Source organism: Akebia trifoliata, chromosome 3 (genome assembly GCF_017979445.1).
Source record: "Akebia trifoliata isolate Shusen 1 chromosome 3, ASM1797944v1, whole genome shotgun sequence".
In the NCBI taxonomy this organism is placed as follows: domain Eukaryota; kingdom Viridiplantae; phylum Streptophyta; class Magnoliopsida; order Ranunculales; family Lardizabalaceae; genus Akebia; species Akebia trifoliata.
The window spans coordinates 3,045,264-3,064,555 of NC_141377.1; the positions used below are offsets into that span (position 1 = coordinate 3,045,264).

General features: G+C 36.9%; 2 protein-coding genes across 2 annotated transcripts; both read right to left on the bottom strand.

Moving 5' to 3' along the window:
- Nucleotides 1-655: 655 nt before the first annotated feature.
- On the bottom strand, nt 656-4,585 carry LOC147405545 (protein SIEVE ELEMENT OCCLUSION B-like). The gene is made up of 7 exons (XM_086433983.1): nt 4,031-4,585; nt 3,811-3,927; nt 3,171-3,619; nt 2,975-3,084; nt 2,695-2,834; nt 1,948-2,439; nt 656-1,768 (listed from the first exon to the last, which is right to left on the bottom strand). Exons 1-7 carry the CDS (start codon nt 4,583-4,585, stop codon nt 1,151-1,153), a joined length of 2,481 nt encoding a protein of 826 aa, XP_086290109.1. The 3' UTR covers nt 656-1,150.
- A 10,066-nt stretch (nt 4,586-14,651) lies between these two features.
- LOC147405546 (protein SIEVE ELEMENT OCCLUSION B-like) lies at nt 14,652-18,828 on the bottom strand. The gene is made up of 7 exons (XM_086433315.1): nt 18,192-18,828; nt 17,999-18,106; nt 17,069-17,517; nt 16,873-16,982; nt 16,628-16,767; nt 15,910-16,401; nt 14,652-15,548 (listed from the first exon to the last, which is right to left on the bottom strand). Exons 1-7 carry the CDS (start codon nt 18,738-18,740, stop codon nt 14,931-14,933), a joined length of 2,466 nt encoding a protein of 821 aa, XP_086289441.1. The 5' UTR covers nt 18,741-18,828; the 3' UTR covers nt 14,652-14,930.
- Between the last annotated feature and the right edge of the window lie 464 nt (nt 18,829-19,292).

Consider the following 19,292-nt stretch of genomic DNA (forward strand, 5'->3'; position numbering starts at 1 on the left):
GGAACATTGGGACTGCAGCTCATTGAGTTCCGGTGCAACCTGATAGAAAATCTTCAGGTGTTCACCTCACGAACGCAACAACACATGCACACATCGGATCGAGCTTGGGCTTGGGTTTCAATCTTATTTAAGGTTTTGAGTTTATTAAGTAGTGGATCGTTGACCCTAGGGCTAAGAAAGAACAAAAACACAAAATACATATCATAGTTTTAGTTAGAAAGAACCCTCCAATCCGAAATATAAATCAACACGAACACAAATAATCTCACAAAACACAAGATATACGTGGTTCAGTCAAAGCATCGACCTATGTCTACGAGCGATAACAATGATTTCACTATGATAACCAAAGAAGAACAGGGTTACAATTTCCCTGCCTTTCATATATCTCTCTAACTCCCTTAGAGTTTCATCTCTTACCTTTTATATACTAAAGGTTACAAAGAGGATAAACGGGTCGGATCCAAATCCAAACCAAATGGACCCAATAACAGGAGCACCCCACACATTACCAATAAAATGGGTCATAATGGTCGTTAAGAGGTCATCAAAAGATCCGGGCTGAATCCACAACAATTCTCCATATACAATAACAGAAGACATAACCCAACAGTTTTCTTAACCTTCTCTTCTCTACAAAAAAGAACTGCTACTTCTGAGGGCACAATTAGCAGTGTAATAACTGGAATTTTCAAAGCAATTGCTTGAGACCTTCTGCATTGTAATTACCATCGAAAAACGGGTATAAATTTGGTTTTAAGGATAATGGCTTCTCTATGCCCTAGTCACAAATTGAAAAATTCTTCCAAATTTCTGTTTATTCCAATCTATTACCATTTAGGATTTATTTGTTCCAAGATCACATATTATCCAACAATCGTAAAACGAAATAGTTTTTTTTATTTTACATGTTGAAACATGGACTTTAAACTTGAACATGTGAAACCAAACCTACTGAGCCCTTTAATGGGAAATTTTATCGAAGGAGTAGCCAGAAGATTCTTTCTCCCTTAAAGCCCTCAATGTTATTTTTGTTCACAGGGTGAACCCATAGCAATACTAGAAACCATCACACATACAGTCCAAGCAATTATCTTATGTATGCCCCCACCTAACAAAAGAGGGGCCTACTATACGGGTCACCAATATCTTAGTCGGTGCAGCACCTATACATGAGAAGCTTCTCCATAGGGCGGCCGCACTCAGCACAGACTATCAACTCTGGGATTCTCCCGACATTCCCTGGGAGTATGAGGCGATTGCAGTGGTGTGGGGTGTGAAGGTGTTGGAGGTGATCTTTGAGGGCCGGTATGAACCCTTTAGGTTCCACATACCCTTTCCACAAATCAAACTGTGTGAAGGTTGTCAACATTGTATCTCCTTTACCTTTGGCCATCTCAGTCGATCCTCTACTGATCACTGCCCATCCTTGATCACTTCCATCAAAGGTAAGCATTGTCATGATCTCTTGCATTATTGAATCATTTTCGACGCTCCTGCCTAGTTGCATTTTAGAGTGGCACATGCTCTCCAACCGAACCCAGAAGAACCATATAGACGTGAGGTCTTGCAAACAATGACTAAGATGCTCCACAGTAATGCTGGCAACATTCCTCCTAACTCGCTCCTTGGGATTGCTCTTCCCTACATACACCATCTCTAATGGAATTCGAGTTGCTGCTGCAACAGCTTGTACCGTGGCTGTAAATTTCCTTATCCACTCCATATCTTCTCCTCCATACAAACAAATGTATTTGTCCGCGGTAATCTGTATGGAAAAGCAATTCAACACAATATCAATATGTGAATCTAACACACACCTAATTTTCCAAATTTAATAATTCCATCATCCATTATATTATATTTGAACATGTTATTATGTATGTCTCTCTTTATATGTCATACTTTGTGAGTATTAAGTATTAAAAGTTGCATAGATGTACGTACCCAATTCAGTATTTCTTGATCAATTCCATCAACAAGTAATTCGAGCCTCCAAGATTCATTGTTCCACAGGGCTTCCTCCCTTGAGCTAGTGAAAGGAAAGGCTAGACTTCCCCATATCCACATCATGTGGAGTGCATTCAGGCACACAACCCTTCCTTGTGGGTCCAAAACCACCAGGAGAGGCTTTTTTGTGAAGTGCCAAACTTCCTTGATGTACTTGATAACTACTGGATCAATCAATGTAGGCTGATGCACTATCAACCACGGCATCTGCATCTGCATAGCCTCAAATTGCTTTTGCTTTTCTTCAGTCCATGGGGTCAATTTGTCCACGACTGCGAGCCACACGACCTCGTACTGACTCTCTAACCGATTTGGGTGTTCTCGGGACTCCCTGTACATTTGTTCGAGGATCAAAAGCTCATCGTTGGATATGTCAAGGTCTGATATGAGCACTAACACATTCTTCCTCCTCAGTATCTCAAGGCTAACCTATTGCAGTCACACAATGCAACAAGAACATGTTATTTAGCATTTATATGTTGAGACAAGTAACCTTGCTTGGGTGAGATTGTTTACACTAATGGCTTATATGTAATTAGTAAAACTTATCTTTTAATGTGTCTCACATAGGACGTTTCTAACAAAGGTTTATATGTGGAATGATTTAAATGGTGGGCTTAGATTGCTCTTAACTAAAATGAAGACTTAATATGAGTCAAAAGGAATTAGGGTTCAAAGTTAGACCTTTCTTTTGTTTGAACCATCAAAGAGTGGCAGATCGTCTTTAGTGTAAAACAATGCCCTTAGAATCTTCATATTGTCAATGTGGATTGTGTCGAAGAGGCGCACAAGTGTTTGATAAGCTTCGAGGTGTCTCTTGTCATCTACATCACATTGTTATCCCTTGTCAATCTCCAATGTTTTCCCATTCTATCATGTATACATATGTGTGTGTGTGTGTGTGTGTGTGTGTGTGTGTGTGTGTGTGTGTGTGTAATCATATAGATGAATTGGCTGTACTCACCTATGTATTGATAGCAAAGAGCTAGTTGCTTTTTTAGATGGTCATGTATGCTTCTGATTTTGTAAGCCAACCCTGAAAGCTCCCAAACCTCAGTTGTCGCTGTTATGTACCTGAAACACAATAGAAATATAACCTTCAATTACATGGGTAAAAGCACATTTTAAGTGTGAAGCATGGCATGAAATGGAAAACATACTCAGGCCCCAAGCCTATAAGATCGATGATCTGGGATGCACAAGCCACGACACTTCTGATGGTCCAATAGGAAGCAGTAGGGACATGGGCCGTGGCCATGGCCATGATTGATGATTCAGGCGTAATGTATTGTCTAGGAAGTTCCTTCAACTCAACAATGCTTTTGGTTACATCCAACATGGCATTTATAAGGTTGTTTAGTGCTTCGAACCGAGGCCTCAACAAGGCACTGTGCTCGATGATATCTGGTAGTTGCTTAAGGACTGCGATTGATTTGGCCAAATGGTTTGTGGGATAAATCTGTGCCAGGAGCCAGAACTCGCCATAGTTCACAGAAAGGGCTGCTAAGGCCAGGACCATCTTCGCATCCCATGAATAGCCCGATAGCATGTTAAACAGTGACAAAGTTGTCGCGTGCATATCTCCACCACCCAAACGCTTGCTAGATATCTGTCAACATATATATTCATTTTTAAGCCAATAAAGTAATTGTAAAGATCTTACATGGAATTGTACATAAAAAATAAAAAAATTTGGTTTAGAAAGTGGCTTTTAGATTGTATGATCGACATGACATGTACCCCATATGATACAATTAATTGTCGCATGGATCATACAATCACCCTTTTATAGTTAATTACCTCACAGGAAATCTTATGTATCGTATATGCTAATGCTTCGAGCATGCCAATGAAGCTCTCTTGCTGAGTCTTGTCGTCCAATGCATCCATATGTGCTTGTGTGGTGGGTGTGGTGGTCTACATAAAACAAGTCAATCGACCATGGATTAGTAATAGTGATGATGATGATGAAATGTAGAATATTTAAAAAAAAAATGCATAAATAAGTTGACGACTATACTTGTACACCGAGGGTGGTTGGGGTGGCACGCAGAAAGATGTTTTCGACGATATGCAAAAGAGGTTTGACGTCAACTTCACGACCATCTGGTGCGTGGGTGCCCTGGATTTGCGTCATCATCACATTGTCGTCAGATGATGTGAAGAGATGACGTTCGCTCCTCATCATTTGCTGTGCAGGCTCCACTTTCTGTACTGACATCAGTGGCGAGTGCCCATTCCTCATTAGTTGTGTCCCATGCTCCACTTTCTGCATAGGCACCATTGGTACCAGTGGTGTGTGTGGGTGCTCACTCATCATCAGTTGCTGCGGCATAGGTTCCACTTTCTGTGTCGGTACTAGTGGTGCAAGCTCATTGCTCATCACTTGCTGTGTTGAAGGCTCCATTTTCTGCAATGGCATTAGTGCTTGGCGATCGCGATCGGTCCTCAACGGTGGCTGTGCAGGATCCACCTTCTGCAATGACATTAGTGCCGGCCGATCACGATCAGTCCTCCGTATTGGCTGTGCAGGATCCACCTTCTGCATTGGGGCTCCAGTTGTTTTTGCTTCCATTTCTTCTTACACAAAAGAGAGACACAAGAACTTGTATGGGAGAGTATTTCGGAGAGAAGAGAATGTATGGCTGGTGTGGTGTCTAGGATTGTTTCCAACCAAGCTTATATAACCTCATAAAGCAAAATTGAATCCACTTCTTTGCTTCAAATCAGGTCTAAAGAATTGCAAGATTGCTCTATTGTGGGCCCACCACACATATCTCTTTATAAGTGTCCTAAGCTTTTCAAATTACATCTACAATGTCATACCAAAAAAAGAGAGCTGCAATCGATAACCCAATTTTACTTATTACACCCCAATCAAAAATAAAGAAAATAAGTGAACAGTTGAAAATAAGTAAAAGTTGGGGTGCCAATAGAAGCTCTTTTGTTTTTACCCCCACTTTTTTTTTTTTTTTTCATTTATTTGGGTTTAATATTTTATACCAGCCTAAGTCAAATAGTAACAACTACTAAAGTATTTTGAACATGTGTTATGATGTTGAGATTGCAATTTGAGCTAAACCTTGGTAATGTTTGAAGTGTGTATTCTAATCTCTACTTGGGGAGTGATAACTAATATAAAAAATTAGGGGGTGTAATGAGGAAAATTTGGTGTGCCAGTAGAAGCTCTAAAAAATTCTACAAGCTCCTAAACCGTGCTGGGTGTCCGTAAGAAATCTTTTGAGTTGTGATACCTGACTCGAAAAAAGGATACTCAAAAATCACTCAACTGACGTGGCATGTACGGAGCCATAGATTGTTTCCTTGGGATATAGGAAATTATCTATGATTTTGTGCAGTTGAGTGATTTTCTTGTGACTTTTTCGAGGTTATCATGATTCCTTTCATAATCATTGTTCTTTATCAATTGTTGATAGGTACTTTAATAATGTTGTGGGCTGCTTTACTTGATACCATAGTTTTATGTTCTAATCATTCGTATATAAAGTTGGGGATTACAAATATATCCTTTTATAATTAAGTTTTAATTCTTATTCTATTTTCTTATTTTTATATAATATTAATTTTTAATATTATATTATTGATGAAGATCATAATAGAGTAGTTCAGAATTTAGTATTTGCATTAGGACGACCAAAACGATCTAATAGTGCTTAATTTTGCAAATAAGAATATTTTAATCACTTTAAGAAAATCCATCCATTGAATATTATTTCTACTGAATGATAATCCCAACTTCTTAAGGCTTAAAATGGGTTGAATTTTATTCAAAATTTTAGTGATTTGAATCTAAATTTAACGGGTTGGATTCCTTCAAGTATATCCGAATTAAAAAAATGGGTTAGAAATGGGTTGACATTCGTTGACCTGAGTTTGATTCGGATCGGATATGAATCCATCTATATATCCGCCTAAATCTGAATGATATAGTACATTATATTTTTTAAAGTTTTTATCTTCAACCAACAAGTGTTGGGCACAATTGCCAAGGTCTCTTTTGGCTAAATCTTTAACAATTTTCCTTGAAATGAACTTAAACAGTTCAAAATTATCTACCCAACCGATTTTAATTAATTAATTCAGTCGAATCCAGATACAGGTTTTGTGACAGCAAAATGGTTCAGCTCTAATTTTAACTAGTTGGATTTGGAATTTGATCTAGATTCGAATCTAGTTAAAAAGTTCGAATTAGATATGGATCTACTCATATCCGTCGCAAACTTGATCTGTTTAAACCCTACAACTTCCTTACACAAAACAACACTGTTCTAATGAGAATTTAGTCAAACATGTTTCTCAATTTCTATTTTTAGTGTTTCTCATTCTTAGATTCCTAATCGTAGAAGTTGATGGTATATATTATCAAATAGCCCATTCTTTTCTTCTCGTTAGTATGAACATTCTACCTACTTCAACCTTCAAACCTCTTGAATGAGATATGATTTAGTTTTTAGGGAAGTAGAATATGATAGATTTTTGGTAGGAAAATCAAAGGGTTTTCTTCAAATTAAGAGCTTGAGAACGAGTTATATGTTCAGGTTGGGAGCAAATTAAGGTCCTTACAAATTTTAAAAAATTCTTCTGAGCACGATTATTGAATTTTCTTTTTTCTGCCTCTTAAAAGATACTCTTCAAACATTACGAAGGTTTGATTCAAAGTATAATCTTAACATTACAAAACATTATAGGACTATTAAAAGAAAATTAGTAGTTGTTTACTATTATTATTATTATGCTCATATAAAATCCTAAACCCAAAAAATAGAAATCCATCAAAAAAAAAAAAATAAGAGAGCTTCTATTGGCAACCCAACTTTTACTTATTTTCTTTATTTTTAATTTAGGTGTAATAAGTAAAAGTTGGGGTGCTAATAACCTCTCTCCTTTTTAACAAGAGATTGAAGATGAAGTCATTTTCTTTCAAACTTCCAAAGTAGACTGTGGTCAATTAATGTGTCATCAGTTTAAAGACAAAGGGTACATGAAATATTCACCTGAGCTTGGAGGGGTATTTTTAAATTACTATTATTAAAAAAAATGTATAAATGATATTGGGAATGGGACCAATTAAACTGTATCGAATGTAGGAGCATCATCTTTATGACACTGTTTTGCATCTTAGCTTTACTATAAAGAAGAAAAAGATATGAAGGAAGTGGACCCTTCTCTACAATTTCTACATTCGGAAATTCTATTAAATGCAAATCTTTGAAGGACCATGAGAACCTGCCTAAGAATCCGAAAGAAGCAAATCCAAAGAAAGGCTAAAGTACCTAAAACCTTACCCAATTTCCCCTGTCGTGGTTCACATGTTGTTCCTTAGTTGTCTAGCCAAAAATATTCTCTAATTTTTCCATGGAAAATGGTTTCCTCAGTTAGGGCTGCCAATGGATTGGGTTGGACCGGGGTTGATATGGGTGTCAGCCATAACTGCTCTCATAATAATTGGATCAAATCCTTCTTGGACTGAAGCTCCTATCGAATCACAAAGCCATATTGGAAACCAAATTCTCTATTTAGATCCAAAGTTATTAGATTGGAATGGATTTGATCCAATCCATTGACAATCCAATTGTAGGCTAAATAAATATAGTGTGGGGATATAGTTCATTAAATAGGCCATGTAATAATAACTGTAGAGGTAAAATCTCATCGATTCCTCGAGATTTATCCCCTAAACCAATATGTTTTTATCTTGATTCATACAAGCGATCAAAATCAAACATAAAACTCACAAAGAAAAAGAATAGAGAGAAATAATAAACAAGATTTGTTCATAGGAGTCGCCACAAATTTGAACTACATCCCCGAGGGTTTTGAAGAGTCATTCTTGTGATGCCCAAAAGCTTGGTCCATGACCTAACCAATAACCCATGAGTCAAGACATAGATCCAAATACTGAGGGTCAGAAAATTATAAATCATGTGAAGTATGACATACACACACACACACACACACACACACATGTATATATATACACACACACACAGGCTAAAAGTTTTGTCCTATGTAGGCTAAAAGTTTCAGATTGAGCTGATTTTTGGTGAGTATAATTCTAAGATGAGGAGATATTCCTCACCAAAAATCAGCTCAATCTGAAACTTTTAACCTCGTCAAAAGTGGTTTACAAAAAATGGACGGTCCACAATTCTTCAACTCATAAATATGAGGTTAAAAGTTTTAAAATTAGTTGATTTTTTGTGAGGATGATGTCATCGTCTTAGAGATCATCCTCACCAAAAATCAGTTCAATCCGAAACTTTTAGCCCATATAGGACAAAACACGTTGTAGATATATGTGTACACGAATCCTAACCCTATATATATATATTGTTGTGTGATGTCTACTATTCTTATTGCGTTTGGACTTCAATGGGCAAGGCAGTATCAAAAGGGATCTTTCCCGATATGTAGTGGGCTCTGTGAGGATTCGAGTAAGGTTTCTTATGTGTTTTTGCTTTTTAAGGCTTCTTGTGGCTTTGGACAAAGAGTCTGTAATCTTTATTGTTGATAATGAATTTTTCTCCCTCTCCTCCGTGGACGTAGTTAATTTGCTGGACCACATAAATCTTGTGTGTGTGTTTTGTTATTTTCTTTAATCTTGTTACCCTTCAGCATTACATACAAACATATATATATATATATATATGGGAGCGGTTCGACAGCCCTAAAGTTTGCCAAGTTTTGTGCCAAACATTTTTTGTAAATCACTTTTGATGAGGTTAGAAGTTTTGGAATAGGCTGAGTTTTTGTGAGGATGATCTCTACGGTGAAGAGATCATCCTCACAAAAAATCAGCTCATTTTGAAACTTCTAAGCCTAGTTTACAAGTTGAAGAATCGTGGACCGTCCAATTTTTGTAAATCACTTTTGATGGGGTTAGAAGTTTTGGAATAGGCTGATTTTTGGTGAGGGTGATCTCCTCATCATAGAGATCATCCTCACAAAAAATCAACTCATTCCAAAGCTTCTAACCCATATTTTGAAAATTGTTTTATATATATATATATATATGGGGACAGTTCAGCAACCCTAAAGTTTGCCAAGTTTGGTGTCAAACATTTTTCAAAATATGGGTTAGAAGCTTTGGAATGAGCTGCTTTTTTGTGAGGATGATCTCTATGATGAGGAGATCATCCTCACCAAAAATCAGCCTATTCCAGAACTTATAACCCCATTAAAAGTGATTTACAAAAATTTGACGGTCCACGATTCTTCAATTTGTAAACTAGGGTTAGAAGTTTCAAAATGAGCTGATTTTTGGTGAGGATGATCTCTTCAAAATGAGCTGATTTTTGGTGAGGATGATCTCTTCACTGTAGAGATCATCCTCACAAAAAATCAGCCTATTTCAAAACTTCTAACCCCATCAAAAGTGATTTACAAAAAATGTTTGGCAAAAACTTGGCAAACTTTAGGGCTGCCGAACCGCTCCCTATATATATAGGGAAATGTTCACCACCCTAAGTTTTACCACACACTTTAACAAACGTTTTTTGTCCTACATGGGTTAGAAGTTTTGGAATGAGCTGATTTTTGGTGAGGATGATCTCTATGATTAGAAGATCATCCTCCCCAAAAATCAGCCCATTCCGAAATGTTTAGCCCCATGTTTACACGTTGAAAAATCGTGGACCGTCCATTTTTTGTAAATCAATTTTGATGGGGTTAGAAGTTTTGGAATGAGCTGATTTTTGGTGAGGATGATCTCCTCACCATAGAGATCATCCTCACCAAAAATCAGCTCATTCCGAAACTTCTAACCCATACAAGACAAAACGCGTTTGTTAAAGTGTGTGGTAAAACTAAGGGTGCCGAACGGGACCCATATATATATATATATGGGAAATGTTCAGCACCCAACCATTACCCAACAATTTGCCCAACATGTTTTGTCCTACATGGGTTAGAAGTTTTGGAATAGGCTGATTTTTGTGAGAATGATCTCTAACCATAGAGATCATCCTCACCAAAAATAAGCCTATTCCAAAACATGTTGGGCAAATTGTTGGGTAAATGGTTGGGTGCTAAACGGGACTCTATATATATATATATATATATATATATATATATATATATATATATATATATATATATATATATATGTATGTATGTATAGATATATATATGTATGTATGTATGTAGTGTATATCGACAGTCTAAAATGTTTGATTTTATTAGATTTTCGAGACACTTTAAAATGATATGTGCCCCACTCCATTAGATTTGGAACTCAATGTAGAAAAAAGTTGGTTGATGTGTACTATCCCACTGTGAGCAGAACAAACATGTTTTGTAGAGATAAAAACCGTGGATTGCACACTCAATATTTTTACAAACGGTCAATGGGATTGAGAACCTAATTGAAAAATCTAAAAATTTTGTATTTTGACTGTTTCAAAAGAAGACCTTGTCTTAGAGAAAAATAGGTCGAAACAGAACCCATTCACAAGGATTGCAGAAATTTAAATTCATATAGTTTATTTCAAAAGAACATATAAAATTTAATGCTCGCCTTTTTTCAATGATTTTTCCCATTTTAGAAATGTATTTTTGTCTTTTATCTAACAACTATGATAAAATAATCTAAAATAATAATTTATTAGGTGATAATACAAATAAGAATAGATCTATCATATGCTTGGATCTAAACAATTACATTAAACATAATTTTAATCTATTATTTGATGAATTTAATACAATCACTTTAACATTCCTCTTGAATAATCCATCACATAGATTTCAAAATAATAAATAAATAAACCAGCACATTATTTATTAAAATTCCTATGATTTATTTCGACATAAATTCACCACTAAAATAAGATAAAAAATATATATTTTTATAATCCAACTAAGGCACCTCCTCAAGATGAGCATCTGAAGAAGAAAAATATTAGTACAAAATATAAGATAATCTCACTGGATACTACCATGCTTTACTCATGATTTAACCGATATAATAATCATATCGAGTAAAAGAAGAATATTGTAAATCTTCTATTGAGTAATCAATAATAATATGCAATATAATGATAATGTATGCAAAAGTCTCACTCATATAACATGGGGTTTGCATGTATTAGGTCATACACACACATAATAAGAGATTTTCCACGAGGCTTTGGGCCTTTCACCTTAGGGTTTTCTGACTCCTTACTCAATCAGTAATTTTACCAATCCGTTATGATAATGAAATAATATCATTTTTCAAACATAATTATCATGATCCATTCATCAATAACAGTTTCTTCTCCCATTAATTATATATAAAAAAAATACATAATTTTTCTTACATCAAAAAAAGACGTACAAGAAACTTAAAAAATAAGATACCATTATTATAATGAAAAAAAATCAAAAGAAAGAATTGATATACATCTACCAAATATTTGGACTGAAAATGATGTTATAGATCTTGATTAGAAGAACTCTCATATTTCACCCAAGAGCAAATTGTGTGGGCATGGATGTACGTGTAAATAATTATAGAAATATAAGGGAGCATTTGGCTGATGATCTTAGGATGACACATTGGGGCTGTCAAAATTTGTTCTATATGGTTTAAAAATTTCGGATTGGGAGTATTTTTTGTGAGGGTGATCTCTACGGTAAGAAGATCATCCTCACCAAAAATAAGCCGAATCTTAAACTACCAGTCCATCAAAAGTGATTTACAAATTTTGGGTAAAAATTCAACGATTCACAATTTTAAAATAATTTTGATGGGGTTAGAAGTTTAATATTGAGCTGATTTATGACGAGGATGATCTTCTCATCATAGTGATCATCCTCACAAAAAATTAGCTTAATCCAAAATTTCTAACCCGACATAGGACAAACGTTTTGGCTCCTTTCTGTCATCCTAAGATTGTCAGTCAATCGCTCCCCAAAAATATATATGTAAGTAATTATAGGAATATATAAAAGTAGTAATTTTAAAAAATTTGTGTGGGCCATGAATCTACATATAGCTATAACCGTATATAGAAATACTTCAAAATATTATATTTCAAAATTTGTGTGGGCCCCCTAGTCCCCATGTAGTTCCGCCCCTAATAATTGTTATTATTAGGCAGAAGTAGCCCCCAAACTCAAGGTAACAATGAGAGAGAGAACTTTTTCATCGTTTTCATCATTTCCTACGAACGACGCCAATTTATAGAAATAAAATCTTGGATGTTGTCGATTCCCTAAAATTTATCCTCCAAAACCAATCTTTGTTTATCTCGATTCATACATATGATCGAAATTAAACATAAAACTCACAAAGAAAAAGAAGAAAGAGAGAGAAAATCAGGGGCGGATCCAAGGATGGACCAGTAGGGGCTATAGCCCACATTGAACTTTATGAATTTTTATTATTATTCAGTCCCGCTACATTTTGGACAATATTAAAGATATCCATATCTCTATGAAATTGATGACTTGTATCCCCAATTAAGTTTTCATTTTGTTTTTTTTTTCTTTAAAGAGATTTACAGAGCACTCGCTACATTTTGATTGATATTAGAGTTACCCCATGTGATTTTTAAACAGACGACATTTAGGTCCGATGAAGTTTTTAAAAAGAGACATATACTGTATAGACTTATCTATTGCAATTTTATTTTAAAAACTCCCTTACCTTTCTCAAGTTTGTTTTCGATAAAACCTTACTTTATGAATCAAGCTACCAAGACTAACTTGGTAAAATTTCAAATCTTATTAAAGGTCTTTGGGTCCACATGGATTATCAATTGGCAACCCAACACTACACCCTTTTCTATTTCATGGAAAAACTCATATTCAAAAGAGAAAAAAAATAAAAAAATTATTTTTTGAACTTAATCTAAGGTATTGAAATTGATGGCTATTGAACTCCCAACTTTAAAATTAAAATTCATTGGTGAAAATTAACTTTAAAAAAAAAAAAAAAAAAAAAACTTATTTCAAAGTAAATAGAATTTTGTCATCTATGACTTTGTGCATCAGACCATGTTTTTGAATGCCACAAATTGATGTGGTTAGGATCCACTCCAAGGTTTGTTGAGTAACAAATTAACCGTATCAATTTGAATTTTATGATGTGATCACCAGTTCAAATTTTGATGGCTAACAAATTAACGATCTCATCTTCAACCTTTACTCAAATATGCCTTTCATTATATCCCCAAAATTGGTCATTTTCAACATTAGGGTAATTTGGTTTTAGCCTTGAATGTCTTTCCTTAAAAATTAAGAACAAGTTTTGATTTTTACCAAAATACAACTTAGCAAGGATTTCTACAAGACATTGAAAATGGTGAGTTTAAAATGAAAATCAATCTTCAGACATGAAGATCAAAATTGGATTTTTGGGAAGGAAAAAAAATTATGTTTTGGGGTAAAAAGAAATCAAAATTACTGGTCAACCATCATTAATTCTTAGTCGTCACTGACCTAAAAGTCTGGCTCCACCCATGGAGAAGATGCTTCACACGGTTTGTTCATGGGGTTCATCACAAATCAAGACTATTTCCCCGATTCCGAAGAGCCATTCCATTATTCTTGAATCCATAAAAGTTTCTCTATAATTCCTCTATTCTGATTTGGCTCCTACTTTTTACATAGAAGCTCTCCCGTTAAATAGATACAAAGATTAAACCCTCAAAAGGAGGAGATGATAAAGAGAGAGGGTGCAGAGCCGCAGTGGAGAAGAAAAGAAGAAGATAGAGATATAAAGATATAGAGAGAGAGGGAGGATGAAAAGTGGAGGCGAAGAAATGGAAAAGAAAGGGGGTGTTGTTTAGGGAAATGGAGAGGGACACATTTTTTCTCTTTAATTGGGGTGCATTTTGGGGAAAAGTGGGTGCACTGTGTACCTAAGTCGTGGGTTCGCTCAGTTCAAATTCGAGTTTGCGGTTTGTGAGAATGAACCCGATTTGTAGGATTGAAGTGATGAGTGAGTAATAGGTTGAAGATTTCAGTACCTTTATAAATTGTATGTTCAACTTATTAAAACTCCCACTCTCCCTCTTGTTCAGATGTGAGTGAGAAATAAGGTGGGCCTTGAGCGCACATGAAGACCGAGGCACCATGGGACTGCAACCCATTGAGCTTCGGTGGAATCAATCAAAATATCTTAATATGTGCACGTCACGCACACATCGAGCTAAGCTTGAGCTTTGGCTTGGATTTGGATCTTATTTAGGGTTCCTTTTTTTATTAAGTAGTGGTCTATTGGCCTAGGGCTAACAGAGAAAAAACATAGAATATAGAACCTGTGTTGTCTTCCTCTTCTCAACAAATTTCTTTGATCTTTTGTTTCTTGTACTGATATTGGTTTGATCAAGTTCATAGTAGAATTGCTACTTTCAAGTGCGTGATTAGCAATGTAATTACTCCTTAATCTTGAAAACAACCGTTTGAGACCTTCTGCATTGTAGATACCATCCAACAAGAGGCGCGGATTTGGTTTTAAGGATAGTGGTTTCTCTGTGCCTAAGTTGGAAACCATAAGTTCTTCCAAATTTCTGTTTATTCAAATCTATTATTTGTTTCAAGATCCCATATTATCCAACAATCTCAAACTGAAATAATGTTTTACTTTACATCTTGAAACATGGACTTTAAACTTGAACATGTAAAACCAGACTTACTGAAACTTGAACCCTTTAATGGGAAATTTTATTGAAGGTGGAGCCAGAAGATGCTCCTCTGCCCTGAAGTCCTAAATGTTATTTTTTTTTCTCAAGGGAGAAAAATCTGCAGAAACCGATCCTAACCTAAACAACACGAACAAACCATATGGGATATGCAGGAATTATATTTATTCCCATAACAGTACTAGCAACCATCACACATACAATCCAAGGAAATATCCTACGCATGGACCCACCAAACAATAGAGGAGCCTATTATAATGGGTCGCCATTATCTTAGTCGGTACAACACCTATACATGAGAAGCTTCTCCATAGGGCGGCCGCACTCTGCACAGACTATCAACTCTGGGATTTTCCCAACAGCCCCCGGGAGTATGAGGCGATTGCAGTGGTGTGGAGTGTGAAGGTGCTGGAGGTGATCTTTGAGGGCCGGTATGAACCCTTTAGGTTCCACATGCTCTTTCCACATATCAAACTGTGTGAAGGTTGTCAACATTGTATCTCCTTTACCTTTAGCCATCTCAACTGATCCTCTACTGATCACGGCCCATCCTTGGTCGCTACCATCAAAGCTAAGCATTGTCATGATCTCTTGCATTATTGGATCATTTTCAACGCTCCTGCCTAGTTGCATTTTGGAGTACCACATACTCTCCAACCGGACCCAGAAGAACCATATGGATGTGAGGTCTTGAAAACAATGACTAAGATGCTCGACGGTAATGCTGGCAACATTCCTCCTCACTCGCTCCCTAGGATTACTCTTCCCTACATACACCATCTCTAATGGAATACGAGCCGCTGCTGCAACATTTTTTGCCATGGTTGTAAATTTCCTTATCCACTCCATATCTTCTCCTCCATACAAACAAATGTATTTGTCTGTAGCAATCTGTATGAAAAAGCAATTCCACACTTAATATAAATATGTGAGTCTAACACACCTAATTTTCCAAATTTGATTGCTCCATTATCCATTATATTATATTTGTACATATTATGTATGTATGTATTTACAAGGTTTAAAATATATTATCAATTGAATGTTCCTGTTAATGAAAAAAACAATATGGTATCGATCGATACATACTCGGTACATTCCCAAAACATTCAAAGTTTTGGGGTCAATGTTTCGTATTGGTCTCGGCTGACACCGATACATATCGACCGATACATTTTGATATTTTTCAACCATATGTATTTATATATGTCTTTGTGAGCAAAAGTATTAAAAGTTGCAGAGATGTACGCACCCAATTTAGTATTTCTTGATCAATTCCATCAACCAGTAATTCGAGCCTCCAAGATTCGTTGTTCCATAGGGCTTCCTCCCTCGAGCTAGTGAAAGGAAAGGCCAAACTTCCCCATATCCACATCATGTGGAGTGCATTCAGGCACACCACCTTTCCTTGTGGGTCCAACACCACCAGGAGGGGCTTCTTTGTGAAGTGCCACACTTCCTTGATGTACTTGATTACTGCTGGATCAATTAATGTAGGTTGATGCACTATGAACCATGGCATCTGCATCTGCATAGCCTCAAACTGCTTTTGTTTTTCTTCAGTCCATGGTGTCAATTTTTCCACAACTGGGAGCCACACGACCTCATACTGACTCTCTGTCCTATTCGGGTGTTGTCGGGACTCCCTGTACATCTGTTCGAGAATCGAAAGCTCGTCGTTGGATATGTCAAGATCTGATATGAGCACTAATACATTCTTCCTCCTCAGTATTTCAAGGCTAACCTATAGGTGTCACACAATGCAACAAGAACATGTTAGTAGGCATTTATGTGTTAGTTACCTTGCTAGGGAAAATTGTCTTGGTAAAACTGACCATTCAATGTGTCTCACATGGGAAATTTCCTGACTAACTTATATATTTGGAATGATTTAAATGTTGGTACAGATGGATCTCAACTAAAATGTAGAGTTAATGTGAGCCTAAAGGATTTAGGGTTCAGAATCAAACCCTTCTTTTGTTTGAACCATCAAAGAGTGGCAGATCGTCTTTTGTGTAAAACAACGCCCTTATAATCTTCATATTGTCAATGTGGATTGTATCGAAGAGGCGCACAAGTGTCTGATAGGCTTCAAGGTGTCTCTTTTCATCTGCATCACATTGTTATCTCTTGTCAATCTCCAAAGTTGTTCCATTTTATCATATGAGCATGTGTGTGTGTGTGTTCATATATATGAACTATGGCTTGTACTCACCTATGTATTGATAGCAAAGAGCTAGTTGCTTTTTAAGATGGTCATGTATGCTTCTGACCTTGTAAGCCAAGCCTGAAAGCTCCCAAACCTCGGTTGTCGCCGTCATGTACCTGAAATACAATAGAAATATAACCTTCAATTATAGGGTAAAAACAAATTTTTAAGTGTGAAGCATGGCATGAAATGGACAACATACTCATGCCCCATGCTTATGAGAGCGATGATCTGGGATGCACAAGCCACGACACTTCTGATGGTCCAATAGGAAGCAGTAGGGACATGTGCTGTTGCCATGGTCATGATAGATGATTCAGGAGTAATGTATTGTGTAGGAAGCTCCTTCAACTCAACAATGCACTTGGTTACATCCAACATGGCACTTATAAGGTTATTTAGTGCTTCAAACCGAGGCCTCAATGAGGCACTGTGCTCCATGATATCTGGTAGTTGCTTAAGGGTTGCGATCGACTTGGCCAAGTGGTTCGTGGGGTAAATCTGTGCCAGGAGCCAGAACTCACCATAGTTCACAGCAAAGGCAGCTAATGCCAGCACCACCTTCGCATCCCATGAATAGCCCGATAGCATGTTAAACAGTGACGAAGTCGTTGCATGCATATCTCCACCACCCGAACACTTGCAAGATATCTGTTAATATATATACATATTCATTTTAAGCCTATAAAGTAATTTTAAAGATAGCTGGAATTGTACATCCGTTATATATATATAGTAAGAGACTTTTAGATTGTATAATCAACAACCCAGCCTTGTGGCAAGCCAAACCTTGATAAACTCCTCAGGAAGGGTTGGTCAAGTGTTCGAAACCCCACAAAGCAATGGATTCCTTGGGGCCACCCTCCTGGGTCCGGTTGAGTGCCCTTGACTCAACCAGTTGCACATAGGACTTTCTAAGGGGCGATGAGTGTGACTGTCGGATTAGTCTCACCCGAAGAGTACTGGGGATACGATAAGCCAAAACAAAAAGTTGTATGATTGACATGACATGTAGCACGTATGATACAATTGTCAAATGGATCATACATTCACATAGTGATGATCGACATGATGGAACTTGGTGTCAAATTTAACCCTGTTTTCATGCATACATACACCCTTTTATAGTTACCTCACAGGAAATCTTATGAATGGTATATGCTAGCGCTTCAAGCATTCCAAGGAAGCTCTCTTGGTGAGTCTTGTCATCCAATGCATCCATATGTGCTTGTGTGGTGGTCTACATAAAACAAGTGGATCAATGAAATATATAATATTGCAGGAAAAAAAAATGAAAAAAACCATAAAGAAGTTGAGGACTATACTTCTAAACCAAGGGTGCTTGGCGTGGCATGCAGAAGGATGTTTTCGACGATATGCAAAAGAGGTTTGACGTCAACTACACGACCATCTGGTGCATGGGTAGCCTGGATTTGCCTCATCATCACATTGTCATCAGATGACGTGAAGAGATGGCGGTCACTCCTCATCAGTTGCTGTGCAGGCTCCATCTTCTGTGCTGACATGAGTGTTGGGTGCTCATTCCTCATCAGTTGCTGCCCGTGCTCCACTCTCTGCATTGGCACCATTGGCACCAGTGGTGTGTGTGAATGCTCACTCATCAGTTGCTGCGGTACAGGCTCCATTTTCTGCATCGGTGCGTACTCATTCCTCATCACTTGTGACGACAAAGGCTCCATTTTCTGCAATGGCATTAGTGCTTGGCGATCACGATCGGTCCACGACGATAACGGTGGCTGTGCAGGATCCACTCTCTGCAATGACGTTAGTGCCTGGCGATCACGATCAGTCCTCTGCAGTGGCTGTGCAGGCTCCACCTTCGACATTGGGACTGCAGTTGTTTTTGCTTCCATTTCTTTTTACACAAAAGAGAGACAAGAATTTGTATGGGAGAGTAGTTAGGAGAGAAGAGAATGTATGGCTGGTGTGGTGTCTAGGCTTGTTTCCTACCAAGCTTATATAACCTCATAAAGCCAAATTGAATCCACTTCTTTGCTTCCAATCAGGTCTAAAGAATTGCAAGATTGCTCTATTGTGGGCCCACCACAAATATCTTTACAGGTATCATAAGCTTTATTAAGTTCTTCTAGAAACTCTTAAACCGTGGTGTATAGGTGAGCAATCTTTCATCTTCATTATATTGTTCTTTATTATCAACTGTTGGAACAATGCCCGACAGTACTTTAGTAAAGCTGCTTTACTTGATACTACAGAGTTTCATGTTCTAATCATTCGTTTATACAGTGGGGGATTTTATTCGTTGCTTCATTCGCTTATCGTAGAAAGGTTACATCTTTTTTAACCATAAATGAGTTGGAACATATAATTAGAGTTATTAAATGTGATCCCAAAATATAAACAAAACGAAAATGCTGGAATGACACAAACTGAGACATAAGGGTGAT